Source organism: Saccoglossus kowalevskii, chromosome 10 (genome assembly GCF_978046115.1).
Source record: "Saccoglossus kowalevskii chromosome 10, keSacKowa6.1, whole genome shotgun sequence".
Taxonomy (NCBI): Eukaryota; Metazoa; Hemichordata; class Enteropneusta; family Harrimaniidae; genus Saccoglossus; species Saccoglossus kowalevskii.
In genome coordinates this window covers 20,288,253-20,305,307 of record NC_140650.1, presented here as the reverse complement: position 1 = coordinate 20,305,307, position 17,055 = coordinate 20,288,253, and the positions used below count along the sequence as shown (strand labels likewise).

The window sequence follows — 17,055 nt, the reverse complement described above, 5'->3', positions numbered from 1 at the left end:
AAACAATTTAGCACAATACAAATATCACCTCTTGCAATCTGAGATAACAGTTATTGAATATTACATAATAAAATACCAATTTATTTTATGCTCAGTGTAAGTATAATAAAACATTCAAAAATAAATTCTTATAAAGTGTGAACCCCCTCGTAACTCAAATCTTTCCGTACGTGACATGGTGAGCAGTTGCCAGTGGGATAGAATTCTGTGGACACTTGTATTGTTTTAAAACATCACAATGAGCAAGGTTTGCTTGATAGTAATCGATGGATGGGGTGTGTCTGATGCCGTGGAAGGTAAGATGTCAGATATTATAACGGGAAAGTGTGAGAACGATTAGTTACGGTGTACAGTTCTGGTGTGCAGACGTCGACTGCAACCGGCGTTTTTACTGTATGCAGATATTGCCGGGAGGCATTGCCACAATTTCCATAGTTTCGGTGAGTGGCTTCATAAAAATGTTTGAGCCGTTCACTGATACGAAATAGTTTGAGTTCTGTTGATCGAATGCCGGCAGTAGTATCATCATCGCTGTTGAAATGTCAAGGATACTATCAGTTTCTGTGCTGTTCTTTGCGACTGATGGCAAGGTCAGATTCTCCGTGCCCGGTTTTGTTCTATGACCGCAAATGACCTTTTCAAATCACGGTCCTCGCATTATAGACTGTGACAGAAGTAAACTATACCTTCATTCTCACACAAATAGCCTCCACAGAGAATATTTTTAAATTACATATATCACATATCTGTATCATTATTGTAGAATATTTAATGTTTTGATGCAATATATTTTTCGCTATACAACTTATTAAGAACAGTTGGGTTCAGGCTAAACTAACAAATAAAAATCTTGTTCTGTTTTGAAACAAAAACAAATTAAACACTGTTAAATGTATACAGATACAGTATGTTCAAGATTGTTTGTGCACATTGTTAGATTTTTTATTGTGCTTTTTACTGTCCTATAGTTAGGCCAGTTATTTTATTAGTAAACAAAATTAATCCTGGAAACAACTATAGAAGATCACTTGGTTATAAGCATACAGTGCAGTGTTTTCAGAAAAGCCCTAATTTATAATAAGTAGTTTATATCAGATTCAAAGAGCGATTCTTTCAAATTCAATTGAGACAACAGGGTTGGCTATACATGTAATAATTTACATGGTGTTCCACGATGTGCTACAAAGCCAATCAGCTACCCGTACTGTCTATTTTCGAACTTGCACATGCGCAGACTAGGTTGTCGTTTTCAGGGGCCTGCATGTATTCCTCAGCAGTGATGTCACAGCGATTGTTCTGATTGATCAACAGCACTTTTCAAATTCATAAATATTTTATGTTTATAGACTGTGATTATTGGAAACAACAATAGTTGTTTTTATATAGTAATCAAAACAATAAGTGTGTAACAATTCATTAACAAAGCATTACAGGTATTGGAAGCCCTGCACTTGGGAAGTGATACATGCTTATAAAAATGCAATAATATTCTCGCAAGATATCCAGATTAGATTCTTGTCAATAGAACTTGGTACAGTGCATGAAACAGATCATGTGTAGACGATAAAGTTGTTTTCAACCCTGAATTGTGTTACTTTGCTGTAGCTTAAAAAAAAAAAACTTTTTTGGTGATTTGTTGTGAATCCCAAGGAAGTTTACTGCCTGAACAAATCCTTGAGAAATTACTTCAACGCCACAATTATATATATGTCTGCTGCTATTTTAGTTTTTGTTTACTCATTTGTATGTGCAAATCTAACATCTTGATGACTAAGTGCAGGATGAGGTAATAATCTGAGGTTATTATGTGGATACCGAAAGGTATGCACGAAGACAGTACAACTGGAGTATCGACCGATGCTCATATACATCTTTACCTCCCAAGGAATATGTCATGGAAATGTCGAAATCCAAAAAGTTTAGAACAGATTTAGCAAACTTCTTTGTGTGGGATCCAGTCAAACCCTGGGGCAGCCATGTTTTTATTATAAGAGGAAGCTTACACGTGTAATTGTTCCAAATTTGGAATTTGCATTTCCTAATATGGTAGGCTGAAAATACCCAGTGCAATTCCGCAAAATGATGGCATGCTGTAACTTATGCCGTGAATAGCTGCAAATAAATACATTCTTGGAGGTGGGGTGCATCTTTGAGTTGTTATCATAACAGAGCAGAAATTTCATTTTCCCTTTACAAACTATTTTATGTTAAACTTGTGGCCTTGCATGATTCTTAGGTGTCTTGTACTGTCTGCCATACAACTCACTGTAATTAGTAGCAATTAAAGAGTAATTAATACTTTCAACTTTATTTTACACTGTAGGTATTGCATTACCATTATAAATTGTATTTGTTTGCAAGTTTCAACTATGCTTGCCCTGTACTGACTGTACTTACATAACTGAATTCCCAGAAGTGTGTCCTTAGGTAAATAGCTGACTTGAGTCATATGGTGCCACATGGTGGATATGTTAACATGACTGAGATTGATGGTGTCAATTAAGTACCGTAAATAGTATTACCAGGGTAATGCAAAAATAAACTTGTATAAAAAGCATATTTGATCAGGGCCTGTAGCCAATGGCAAATAATGTCATCCAAAATTAATAGAGGAATTCTGGAAAAGTGGGAAAACTGTGGCGTTTTAAAGTTTATTTAAGGTTTATTATCAGCATACTCGATCTGTTTATTTAAATATGTACATTATGTTACTAATTATTTCTAATCTGCATGGTGATTTTTACATGGCTTCTAGACATAAAAACTACATTTGGTATTTAAGAGTGGAATCTGTTTCAGCATGCTTTAATTTGAAAAAAAACCTTTGTGTTTTGTTTTTGTTCTTTGTATATTTTTTTGAATTGTTTTGTTTTTTATATAACAATTTTGGAATTGCAGTTTTTATTCTTTTTAAATTTGGTTCTGGCTTCATGTAAAACAGTCTAGCTGACAGGATTTCAAATAATTTTAAAAGAGAAACCTGAATGTTGTCTCATACTTTCTCCTTTTGTAGCTGCAACAATTGTTAAAATCGCCATTCATTGTCCTGATGCACTTTGATAGTCAAATTTTCAATTGACAATAAAAGGTCAGTTTGATTATTCAATTTTGAATAAAAGTATCTTAGCAATTATGCATGCTTATTTATTTTCATGTCGCTTGGTAAATAGTGAAATAAATTTGTACAAAATGAACTAATTTAATCTCAGCATAATAGAGCAAATATATTATGTAATATTAGACACTGAACTTATGATTTGACGAATATAAAAAAAAATTAAAAAAATTAAACAACAAAATGTTACTACTTTTGTTCAGTTATATTGTATCACTAAACTACCTACTAACTATTGTATTTTCCCTTTGAAGTTATTTTTGCCGAATCAGTGAAAATAAAATCCAGTGAAAATACCTTTTTTTCTATATATTCAACTCAGCAATAATAAACTTCATACAAAACAGTTGAAACGTTAAGTTAGTATTTTACAGTATGAGGAAACAAATGTATATAGCATGTATATTTATTTGTTTTCATTTGTTTTCTATTAATTTGCAATCTTGAAAAAACAATTATTTTTACTACTGATTTAGTTTTTACAGTATTTATTTGTTTTTAGCGACACCAAAAGATCACCCAGCTACTGAAACATCGCTAAATGTTTAACGTTTCAGTTAAATACAGTAGAATTGTGTTCTTTTAATACATCCTAAACTTCACCGATATATCTGTCTATAGAGTCAATACTGAATAAAAAGAAATGCAGTGTGGTATATTTCATTCATTCTAACCTTCAAAAACCCCAGTTGCAAGGATTCCTTTATTACTAGTAGTTGGCATTTGGTATGAACTATGGTGTCTGTTATGTCATGGCTGGGAGGGTGTATGTCTAATAACATAACTGTGTGAAAACTGATAGGTTTGGAGATGCATATCTTATAATGATTAACTCAAAAGCGTGTCATATGTTGAAGAGTACAGAGATCAATTGTATATGCTTGAATCATCCTATCTGCCTCTTCTGTCACATGTAGGTAGTACCTCAGTCAGTAATGAACAATATTTATGAACAGAAAAGTAGAAACGTGCAGTTGTCTTAATATTTTACTGAGAGAAGCATTACATTCATTCCATGACACGGCACGACACGGCACGGCAGACTGCGGATTATTATGGTTATCATGGGAACATTTCTGATTTCTGTGGATAACATTTAAAGGCCCTACTTTCTGGACCAATCTAAATTGAGAATATGTAACTATTTCTTTAAATTAAGGTATAATTTGCTGTGTGGACTAGCTTCAAGTCTTACCGGTATTTTTTTTTTTTGCAAATAGAAAGAGATAAAAATGGCTAACATGAAAATTAGTGATTGCGAAAAACAATGACTTGTGTTTGTGAAGTTTGAGTAATTATTAATATTCATGAGCTGCAATTTGCATATCACATGACCAGTGAGGTAAAACATGGTGTGCAACAAGATCAAACACACTGCATACCATACCTTTTAGTGAACTGGTTAATGAACACATTACTGATGGTCAGAGAGTTGTCATAACCTAATTTTCCGATGCCAACTGAATACATTCATCCAAGGACATCATGAAAACTAGAAAATACATTAAAAGAAGTTGTCATATTATGCAAATGTGGTAGTTTCTGATTGGCAAATTTTGTGACTGGTCAAAAAATGTATTATGGCGTACAAGTAGTTTTTTTGCAATCATTCTATATTTCTCAATTTTCTATTTCCAATAATCTTTTTAATTTCTTCTTTTTTTTCATTTAAAAAAAAAATAAGACTTGTACAAGTCTGTGCTGTGGCATTTTGTAATAGTTTACATGTTTTGTAATAACCTTCAACATGTTTTTTAATAAAATTGTCTGTGTTCTGTAATAAACATTGACAAATGTTGTAATGAAAAATAGTGTATGTAATTTGTAAAGATGACTCCATACACAGTACAGTCTGTGAGAAACTTAACTTCCAAGCTGGCTAATATCTGGCTTTGTCTTTTCATACAAAACTTTTTAACAAATTTTAATATCAATATTCTCAACTTTGTAGTAACTAATTACTGATAGAAGATGTATTTAGACAGTTTGCTATGCATATTTTAAATGTATAGCATTTTTGAATGCTAGTTTTAAGCTAGCTAAGTGTTTAGCTATGCCCAGACTGTGTTGTATGCACTATTAATGTGTGTTTTCATATGGTAATGGGATTATATAAAATGGTGTGATTTTTAAACTTTATTGCATTTGCTGAATGATTACCAGACCAGTATCACTATTTAATGGCTTATAAAGCTCTGTCTGATCATGATTATGAAGGTCACAAGGTGCCTAGGCTATTCAAGAAGACTTTTATCCATTATCACTTTTCAGTGCCACCATGAGTGCAAATATGTTATTTTAAAAATAGAATCTTAGTCTGTTAGGAAAGTATATGATTTATGATATTGCTTTTTCTCAATAATTGACTCCTATGTGTGAGTGGGGAGGGGTGTCAAGGTCTACCCTTTCTTTCATCCATTTGTCAGTTTGCCTCAAGGATCTCCACTACGAGTTGTTTAGCATGTTATTTCAATATGATGATTGTTGTGAGTCTGCAATACTACTGGCATTTAGGCATGGATGTTCAAAATACCAACCAAGCATGCATGGATCTGTATATGTATGGGATGACTAGCACAATCTTTGAAAATGAAAATTGAAGCTTTTTGTAACTTTATGGAATTAATTCCTACTCCTAGACAAATCTTGAACGTCTATGAAACAAGTTTGGTGTTTCCGGTAACTAATGAATAAGTCATACTGGATAGGTTTTTTTTTTTTTTTTTCAAAGTGAGCTGTATTCTTATATTAATGCTGAAACATACTCATGGTTTAACTCTAAGAAATATCAGGGAAAAATTACATGTGATGCAGTACATTTATTAAATAATGTACCAGGGGTACATGAATTTCTGTAGGTTCTTCAACACAGTCACAGTTTTTTCAACACGATAGAATATCACGTGTTGTAGCACATTGAGTAAGAAAGATAAACTTCACTAACATGTGTGCATGTTGTAATCAAAGAAGTCATGTTTCTAGATGATTTAAATGCAATTGCTATCGGATGAAAAGCAACTTGTCAATTGACATACTAAAAAGTATCTTAGAACAGATTTTGAAACAGAATATTTAGGAGCCTAAGCTCATAGTGCTAGGCCTCTCTTATTACTGTTTTGGTTCCTTTCTTCCTCTATCACTTTTTTTTCATCAAGGCATGAGAATATGGCGAAAGCTAAAAGCCTGAAACTGATGCATACCATTGAATGGGAACTAGTGCACCTGACTTTAAAATGGCGATCAACCTCTTTGTTTGGCAGACATCTTGTTTTGAAATTTTGTATTGCTTCTCACTCAGCAAGTTTTAGTTCTGATTACGGGTGTATTGTTGGTATTATTAGCAACAGTTCTGGTACTTGGTATGTAGATAAGTGTTTGTCTCATCTACATAAATCTTCTTCTGTCATTCTGATTGGTCAATTACTTTGCCCGCTATTTTGGATTTAAAAAAAACAAGAAGTGATCATGTTCTAAGGGTCCAGAAATCCTGATATCATTATTTTAACTGCCATCTTGGATTTGTGGAAACTGGAATTGTGCAATATACTAGTATATGATTGCTCTGAAATTTAGCATGTAGTTTGTATTGACGGAATATAATGAAACAACAAACCATGGCCTGCAATATCACAATACTTCACTCTAGAGATGCTTTCTTTTCTCTCAATATCACATGATAGACATGTGTTGTCATGCAAACATAATTAATATGCATAACTGTCAAAATTCCAGCCCTGTTGCAGGTACAGAGATGCAATCTGTGCTATTATAAAGGCATTGGACAAGAGATATAGCGTATGACTAAAATACAGATATATCTGGACATATGTTGTCATGCGCACATATTAGTATGCATAACTGTCATATCTGAAACATAATTGCAGACCAGCACATGCAATCAAACCCATAATGAAGGCATAGTCATGTGACTAACCATAAATGATCATTGACCTCATTAATATACTTATTAAAGCAGATTGATCATATATTCCGAAAACCATATCTTGATAATAAAAATAGGTAAATATATGGAATCAACTGCATTTTGGTACTGATCATTTAAACTACATTGTACTCCAATGTCAATCACATGATCTCACGAATTATGATATAGATGGCTGAAAGCTTGCCCCCCCCTCCCCACTGATGCTACATACGGCTTTAATAGTATTCTTCAAGTTAGATGCAGTGTTAATCAATGTAATTTATGCAGGTTCACCACTGTCCTGCACAGTGTATGTGCAGGGTTTTTTTTAAACAAGGGAACAGGGGCGCAGCGCCCTCATGCCATGGCCATGCGCCCCTTTCCCTGGGGAGCAGATCCTCTGGCAACCATAAAATGTTGATTGACCAGGAATCACGTGTGGCCACAGTCTTCAACTGTGACCTGTCTAATAGTAATTTTGGCCCCAAGGAAACCATAGAATGCTCCATTTTAATCTAGAATTATCAAAAACTCCACACCCTGGTAGGGAGAACCCTATCTCCCCACTTGGTGGCGCCACTAAATTGGAGTGCTCCCTCTTGCAGTTTTTTTCTAGAAAAACCCCTGTATGTGGCAAATACATGAAAAGTATTACTAACAATTGCTATATCGTGCCAATATCTTATTTCATTAGCTTTGACTTGCACAATAATGCATGTGATTTTTAACTTCCTCATAAAGACACTTTAGATTTTTTAGGAAACACATTTCCCTCATTAACTTTTATTTTGTCATCTGCTTCTCAATATTCAGGCAATGCCATCCTCCATGCTGAAACGCCGGTCATGGATAAGTTATTTGAAGAGAATGCTGTAACGTTGAACGCATCAGGATTTTCTGTGGGTTTACCAGATGGTTTAATGGGTAATAGTGAAGTTGGACACATGACTATTGGTATTGGAAGAATTATTTACCAGGTGAGAGAATTATTTCAGTTGTGCTAGGGAGTCTGAGGGTGAAAGTTCATCGGCCTGGCCTGACTTGACTTCCCAGCCAAGTTAAAATTACACTAGACGAATATGGTGAAAGAACAATACAGACTTATCTCAAGCTACATATTCAATAGAAAACTTTGATTATGTAAATTAAAATAAAATAAATAATTTACTTATTTTGATGAGTTGTGAGATTTATCATAAAGATGATAACCCTTGGTATATTTCAGAAGCCCTAAAAACAAGTGAACTGTAATTAATCTACCAGTACTTGCATCAGCCACCAATATTGAAACACCAAATGGCAAAATTAAAAAAAAAATCTTTCGGTTCTGAGATGTTCAAACAAAAAATTTCAGAGTTTTATTTTTATTTATTTAATTTAATAAAAAAAATGTACCTTTTCCCAAAAAGGTGCGTCAAATCTATTCTTTGGTTTGACTTCAATATAATTTTGTTACCTTGTACGCTGTATTTCATTTTATGTTTATCTTGACATTTTCATTTACTGTAATACACTCCATTGTTTTTCCTATCCAGGACATCGTACGTATTAATAAATCCATCACTGAGAAAACAATATTCAGTAATAAAGCTTTAGTGGATGCGTGTAATCAAGCAAAGCAGGGAAATGGTAGACTGCATTTTCTAGGACTGGTAAGTCAGCTTGCTCAAAAGTTGACAGTTGTAATGAAAGTATTTTAGTTGTGTTGAAAATGCATGTGAGAATATTAAAATAGTTCTTTTTGCTGAAAAGTAACAAAATGCGACAATATTCGTATATAATATTTATTTGCGAACCTGTCTATGAACTTTTTTAAACCATTGAGTGCCAAATTTTCAGTAAATTCAATCTCAATTTTAGATCAAACAATGTGACATTGCTTCTATTTTTTGATTAAAAAAAAAAATGAAATTTTTGCAACATTTCATGTGGAAAAGAAATGGATGGTGCCTGAAGTTGACTTTAGTGTTGAAGTGCCCTCAATGTCTGTCGTAGCAGTTTTTTTTTGTTTTTATACTTAGGTGAGTGATGGTGGTGTACATTCCCATATTGATCATCTGTTTACACTTCTTGATGCCGCTAAAGAACAAGGCGTACCTGAGTGCTTTGTACAATATTTTGCTGATGGACGCGATACTCGACCCTCAAGTGGAGGTATTGTTATCTCTTTATTGTTATCTCTTTAACTACCGGTACATCACAAAACCTTGTGTTTCTTAGACATGCACAGCCAATATTGGAATATACAACCTTCTACCAGCAGGGGCATTGGGTGGCTTCTGTTTTTTTTAAATAAAAAAATGATTATTGCTTATTTTGTCCTGTGTCAAAAATCCCTACTGTGTATTGTTTCCTGAACCTTAAACAAATTTGTACTACTGTTAAATTAATAAATTAATAAATTAATAAATCAATAAATAAATTAAATTAATAATTTAATTACTGTTAAATTAATAAACATTTGCTGCATTGTTTTATATTTTTTTTTTATTTCTTCAGTTACATTTGTTGAACAATTGTTAAACAAAATGAAATCAATCAATTATGGCAAGCTTGCAACTGTGGTTGGCAGGTACTATGCTATGGATCGTGACAAGCGTTATGAGAGAATTAAGATCGCCTATGATGGTTTATGTCAAGGATTGGGAGAGAAAACTACACAAGATCAAGTCATTGAGGTAATTTGTTGTGGCCAAGATTCATTCGCTAAGTTAAATTTAAGGTTTTCAGATGCTTGTTTTAATGGTTGACTCACGAATAGTACCGTATTACCCCGGGCACGCGCCCAGGGGCCTGAACTTACAAAATCGGGAAAAATTGGGGGTGGGCGCTAACCCGAGGACCTCCCCAAAAAAGATTTTAAAAAGTTGTTTGTGATCGTATGATAAGGTCAAATAAAGGAATGCTTTCGTACACTTTGTACACGTACTTATTTCTTGATTTATGCGAGGTTTCAATAAACGTGAGCACTCGGTCAAGAACTGTGGGAACACTAAGGCACGGGGTCGAATTTCATAAATAAAACTTGTTTTACGTCAGCGAATGAAGTTGTATTACTCACTGAAATTGGCTACAAAGTATGGTAAGTATTGTAATCAATGCACGGTTACTTTTTTAGTAACCGTGATCAGTGCAAGTCGAAACTGCCGGGAAAAACTACCGCTTGTAATCCAAGATGGCGATGACCTCATTAGCATAATTTTGTTCACGCACGTATTGATACATCGAATCATAATTACTGAAGAATAGCAGACAGGGTTATGAAACAAATAAACCTTTTATTACTGATGTGAAATGTTTACAAACTATTGTGAATACATAAACATATCCAAATGGCGATACATAAAAAACAGACTGAAAATAAACTCTGGTCGTCCTCATTAACATGATTTATTCACGCACCCACACACGTGACAAAATTATGATGCAACAAGTTCCCATCGTCGGCATGCCTCATTATGGTCACAGTCAGCTGGCATCGGTGTCGCTGGGTGTATATGATAAAGGGAAGTTGTACAACCAATTTTGTACAAAAAGCAAAAACTCACGGTTTTTCAGCATTTTTGCAATAAAGAAATTATTCTCTATCAATAATCCGTCCAAAAGAAGAACATTTCTACTAATTCTTGTGTTTTTTCGACGTTTTTTGAAAAACATGCGATTAGGCTGCGAAAGTAGAACATTCCGGAGGGGGTGAAACGGAAGAGCCATACTTAACATGTAAAAATAGAACGCGTACTTTGACCTCTACATGGCCAACCAATGGCTGGACACAAATACGTTTGCGGTCGTTGCCAAAAAGCCCCCGCGTCCATCGCCTGGCGATGCTCTTCCGTTATGAATTCACAGTCAGCGAAGTGCTACGTTTTGAAACCAAAGCTAAGTGCTTCAAACCACTCACCAAAGTATGGATTATTGTAATATTGGATTCATCGTGAATGAAGAGAAAGCAGAACGTGTGCGCCACATGCTGCGTGGTTCATCTTACGTCGTTAAGTTCCAATGAGTTTTTACGTAAAAACACAAACAAAACGGCCCTTTTCAGGGCCACCACACACTTCAAAAAGAGAACTATCGTAACAAACACACTATTTAAATAAACCAAACGTGTTCGTTTTTGACAAATAAAACTTTATTGTTGACCCCGTTCTTGGCTAAAAATCACCCTGGGCATTTAACCGAGGATGTCCCCAACATGTAACTTTTGTGAAAACAGGGAGGTGGGCGCTTGCCCAGGGAGGGGCGCGTGCCCGGGGTAATACGGTACATTCAATTATCATAAAATCGTATACCCGTACTGTATAAAATACTTTATTTTTGTTTCGTTTATTTTTTTCTCTCCCTATTTTCGCTGAAGTTCAGTGGAAATAAAATCCAGTGAATATACTTTTTTTCAATTCATCAACAATCAGTGAAAATAAACTCCATACAAAACATTCAAAAAGTCTTTTCAGCGAAAATAAAGTATTTTGTAATAGGTGGTCATTTATCACTGTCATTTCATCTCAAATACATGGTGTATAGTTCTCCTGGGAAAACACACTGTATGTAGAGTTTGCTTTTGTAATTAGCATATAAATGTCCAAATGGCGTTCAATATCTTGAGTTGACATTTGGCTCAACAAAATAAAAAATTCCCTTTATTGTTTAATGGCAGATTTTTTATAATTTTGCAGGTGATCAAAAAACGATATGAAGCCAATGAAACTGATGAATTCCTGAAACCAATAATTGTCAGCGAGGAGGGTAGAGTCCGTGATGGAGACACGATGATTTTCATTGATTTCCGTGCAGACAGAATGAGGGAAATAGTTGAAGCATTTGGAATACAAAGAAATTTTGATACAGAAGTTGCTCCAAAAGTGGTAAGTACCAATGAGAATGCAAATCAATTTAAATTTTTTCTATTCCTTTGATAAGTTATCTGGCCCAGTAGTTAGGGAAGACTTACATGTACTAGTCAATTATACTTATTGCAGTTAAGTTAGTTATTTGTAGAAATGCAGTTTTCATCATGATCTTCTGCCATCATGCCCATTCTCTCTAACTTAGACTGGTGGCTATCTATACTCGACAACTTTCACTGCAAATTACTTCTAATTACATACTTTTTAACTAAGCCCCAATCTTCGTATCAGCTCTTCTACAGTCATACAACTTCACTCTTAATTATTTTTCAAAACACACTACTATTTGAGGAATATTTTGTAAACCTGTTGTATGTGAGGGATGCCTTTCTGAATCTCCAACCAAAACTTTTAAACCATTCACCATTTGAAGAAAGTAGAATTTATTGTCAGTATTTAAGAAAATATATAAAGACTATAACAATTACGTTTTTTTTCTAGCATTGTGATTGTCTATCTGGAATTACGTTATGTGAACCATCTATTTGTTTTATATCATGATGGAAAAAAAAATACCATTTAATTATTTATAGATTTATTGTATTGTTAATTTCAGAATGTCACAGTTATGACCGAATACAAAGGAGGTTGGCCGTTCCCTCAGTTGTTTCCTCCACAGGTGCCGACCAATGTACTTGGTGAATGGCTTGCACATAAAAAAGTACCACAATTCCATTGTGCAGGTATAGTGTAACTTTCTGTATGTATTACGTACCTTTTATGGAAGTTGTGCCACAAGTGTTAAATACTTTGCCCATAGGAAAAGGCTAAAACAAAGTCACATTAAACCACAATTGGGCTAATAGGAGTCTATGTCAAAAAAGAAATAAAATGTTGTAGATGGATGAACGCAATGGTTTTCAGAGCATCACCTGTAAAAATGTATTTGGTTGTGTAGTCTAACATTTGAAGTATACTGTATATGCACTTTATACATAATTTAAATATGTTTCTATGTTCAAAATAAGTAATATTTTAATGATTCAGTAACGCAAATAATTTGAGGTTTTATGCACTTCTATTGGACATGTGCTTCCAATAGAGTAAAAATGGTTGCAAGTTTTAGTCACTTAAACGATTTTGTTATTAATAGATAACTACAATGTATTATAAATAAAAAAAAATAATATGCAGTCACACCATGATGTTACCATAGTGCAAACAATGTATTTTGTTTCAATATTTCTGGACAATGTTCCAAACCAGTGTCCAAAATAATAACACATGTTTTAAAGGTAGGGAAAACCAACACACACTACCGGTAATTGCAGTTTGAAGTGAACCATGCTTTTTTGTTCTAGAAACTGAAAAATATGCCCATGTGACATTTTTCTTCAACGGTGGCAGAGAAGATGCTTTTGAGCTTGAAGATCGTTGTATGGTGCCTTCACCAAAAGTACCAACATATGACACTTTACCTGAAATGAGCTCAGCTGGTGTTGCAGACAAAGTGAGAAACTCTTTTTTTTTTTTTTCCCTTAAATCTTTGTTGAAATGTACCGGTAGTTTTGCAGTGATTGATAAATTTTAATATCAATTTATTTCTTGGTCATGTCTAAATATTTTCATTACAAATTCTTTTCTGTTGCCAGTTACCAAATTTGTATTTATGTTCCATAGATGGTTGAAGCTATCGGTAGTGGTAAATATCCATTTGTTATGTGTAACTTTGCACCTCCTGACATGGTGGGCCATACTGGACAGTACGAACCAGCTGTTAAGGCATGCACAGCGACAGGTTAGTCCACAGATACTGTAGTAAACTTGCACATGTGTAAATAAATTACATAGCAATGATAGAAACAATTCAATTTAAAGTGTTGTTTCATGTTGGAGATAATATCCCACGGATTTTGAGAAGAAAATTTTTGCTTCTTGTCATTGCACAGTTTGAAATCTGCACCTCACACATTTTTTCCCAATTATGCTGGTAATGTGTGCCACATGTGTTTAAATGGCAAACTGTTTGTTTTCTTTTTCAGTTTCAAAACTTGAGTGCATATATTTGAAAGCATTATTTAATAAACAGAGGTTTCACAAATGCATTTGATAGCAGGCCATCATTCTGTAACAAATAGATAAAAAAAAATAAAAAGGCTCTTGGCAGTGCGAAATACTGCAGCGAGACCCGGCTTAGGTGGTCGGCAGGATAGAGATCAGAAAAAAAGACCGATTTGGGCTTGTAGCCGGCCATATGGCTGCTGGCCGGCTCTTAACGAAACCCCTGAATAAATATTAATATTATTTTGTTATGGTATTCAATAATTATAATACAATGAGACACAAAACCACTTTTTATTGGCCTAATGTAGAATTCCCGACCAAACCTTTACATTAATAATGAAACCATCTTCCTTTGTATTTGATTGTAGATATCGCTATTGGACGAATCTATGATGCTTGTGAGAAACATGGTTATGTATTATTAATTACATCAGACCATGGTAATGCTGAGAAAATGTTTAGTGAAAAAGGTGGTCCACATACCGCGCATACAACAGCTAGAGGTAAGGAAGTGTCTCGTACACGCTATGTACTGCATATCCTAGTATTTGTGAATTAGATAGGTAATCGCTGCATTATTTTAGCATCGATTGTTTAACAGAATTTTTTTTAAATGCATATTACAACTACTGTAAAGTATTTGATCTGTTACAAGCACTTTTCTAAATCGGTTATACGTAGATTAAAGACTAATTATTTTCATAGAGTTGTATACCAATACTATATAACCTAGTCATTTTCCAGTTCAGTGAAATTTTGGCTGTTAGAATATAAGGCTATTACAATAATACTGGATTATACATAACAAAAGTATCGACCAATGCATATTTTCTCCTCATAATATCCTTATTACTATACATATTCTCAGTCCAACTTTGTGGGAAAAACATATCCCCCATCTTGGTAATGTTTACTTTCTGTCATAGAATGCAGATATAAATGAATGGTTTTTTTTTGTGTTTAAAAAAAAAAAAATGTTTTTGTGTCAAATGATAAGCCTTGAATGGTTTCCAGAATAGAATGCAATTTCACACAATTGTGTCTGCTATAGCTGGTAACTGAAGATGTATAATGATGTTTTTTCTGTTTTCCAGTTCCATTTATCATGACTGGTTCCCATAAATTCATAAAACTGGACGACCCTGGCCTGGCAGATGTTGCACCAACTGTACTTGACTTGATGGGATTGGATATTCCAGCTGATATGACTGGCAAATCACTGCTCAAGAAATAGATCATGTTGGATATTACCCAATCATCTCCCAAATATAGTACTGACCAATGAGTGAGATAGAAACAGATCATGTGGGTTTCACTAGCCAATCAAATAGTTTCAATGTCAATTTATGCTATATAATGATGTTCAGGGAATTTGAATTATCGGTACCCAAACAACAAAATCTATGTGTATTATTATTGGATTGTTTGGATTTGTTTGCTGTGACTACTCAACTGTAATAGAAAATAGATATAAAGTCTGAATTGAAATAGATGATCAACAGTGAACCATGTGATTCACTATTAGTCATTATTCTGTAATAAAGCTGATCATTTTAAAATTGCACTAACACAAGAAATACCCGACTGAAATTCAAAGCAGAGTACAAGTAGTTGAATCTAATATGGATATGATGTACATATATAGTGAATAATTGACATGTATGGCAATGATATTCTAATTAAAGCGGGGGAGTCGTCACCTGTTTCGTCATTGTTTACAAACAAGCGTCCACCCATGAGTCTTTGCGTTTTTAATGTGTGTTGTTATCGTCACTTGGAACTCAATTCCTGCACATGCGCAGGTGATGACACTCCCGATTTAAACTATTGACCAATGTGGAATTATTGTAATTTCAGTGTAATGTGTACATAGAGCGCTATTGTCCCAGGTCAACTGTTTCTGCTTCATAATGCAATGAATCTGACAATGAATAAGACATCTGTATGGCAAATATGGCAGTCTCTTGGGAACCATTTGTAAAAAGATTGCTCTCAATGGGGTGTGCCTATGTTTCAAGTACAACAACTGTAAAAACCTAATAGAATTCTTACCAAACCATTCATCGTCTATTAAGATATTGTCCCATCATTTAATATTGTCTTCGTATTGTGTATAACACTGTACATTTTTATTCATTGATTTCACTTATTATTTTTATAAAGTTTTAACTTTATATGACAATGTTAACTGAAATATGATCTGTGCTATTTATACAAAATCCAATGAAGGGGAAGTACCTGTAAAATAATATTCATTTATGATATCTGCTTATTTAGTGGCTACACAGTCATAACTGACCACTTTTTACCAACTTTGAGACTTGTAATTACATATTCAAGTTCTAATTGCATAACTCTTGTTTTAACTTGTCATGTATTTCACACACCTTCTCCAGCAGAATTAAAATAATATGCAGTGAATTTTGTGTCTTGTCATCGTTCTGCAAGCCTCGTGGAGTGATAGTAAACATAGATTTTCACATTGTACTGTATTTTATGATGCAAGGAATGCATCTGTCGTACTGCTGAACTTCTAGTCTGACTGACCAGCTCGGCTATCTTAATGGAATGTTTTTGCAGTTATTGCATGTTTCAAGTGTCATAATTCAATTCGTGATCAGTTAAAAGATGACAAAGTTGAAACCAACTTGCCTTTTGGCCACATTACTTTATCTTTTCACTGAGACTTGGTACATAGATGTTCTGAGATAATCTTCAGACCTGATTAGTTTTTGGCTGGAATCTGTGCATAATATTTACCTAATTTGCATATTGCCAAATTTTAAGTGTTTTCACTTGCTTAATTCTGGTGTACCGTTCAACAGATTTTCATATAACTTGTATTTTAGGGGTTTTGAGACACAGTTGTAATGCATTTGTAAAACTCAAATAATTTATTTTATGTACAAATCTGTGCATTCTAATTGGGTAATTTGTCAGTGGAACATCCTTTATTACTTAAAATGATTAAAAGCAAAGCCTATTGTATCCAAAATACTATGGACTGTAGCTTCTGGGCTAATCTGCACTGGCTCGGAAGGTTGTAAATGATTAGCTAGTTTGAATTTCTAATTTGCATAACATTACTGAGAATGAACGTGCAT

At 34.0% G+C, this 17,055-nt stretch overlaps 1 protein-coding gene across 1 annotated transcript; it reads left to right on the top strand.

The window, feature by feature from the left end:
• Positions 1-154: 154 nt before the first annotated feature.
• On the top strand, positions 155-15,782 carry LOC100374181 (2,3-bisphosphoglycerate-independent phosphoglycerate mutase-like). Its single transcript, XM_006820309.2, has 11 exons — positions 155-296; positions 7,854-8,017; positions 8,576-8,692; positions 9,062-9,194; positions 9,540-9,718; positions 11,717-11,905; positions 12,504-12,630; positions 13,249-13,397; positions 13,568-13,685; positions 14,320-14,454; positions 15,046-15,782. The coding sequence occupies exons 1-11, from the start codon at positions 239-241 to the stop codon at positions 15,183-15,185; spliced, it is 1,509 nt and encodes a 502-aa protein (XP_006820372.1). The 5' UTR covers positions 155-238; the 3' UTR covers positions 15,186-15,782.
• The last annotated feature ends 1,273 nt before the right edge of the window (positions 15,783-17,055 follow it).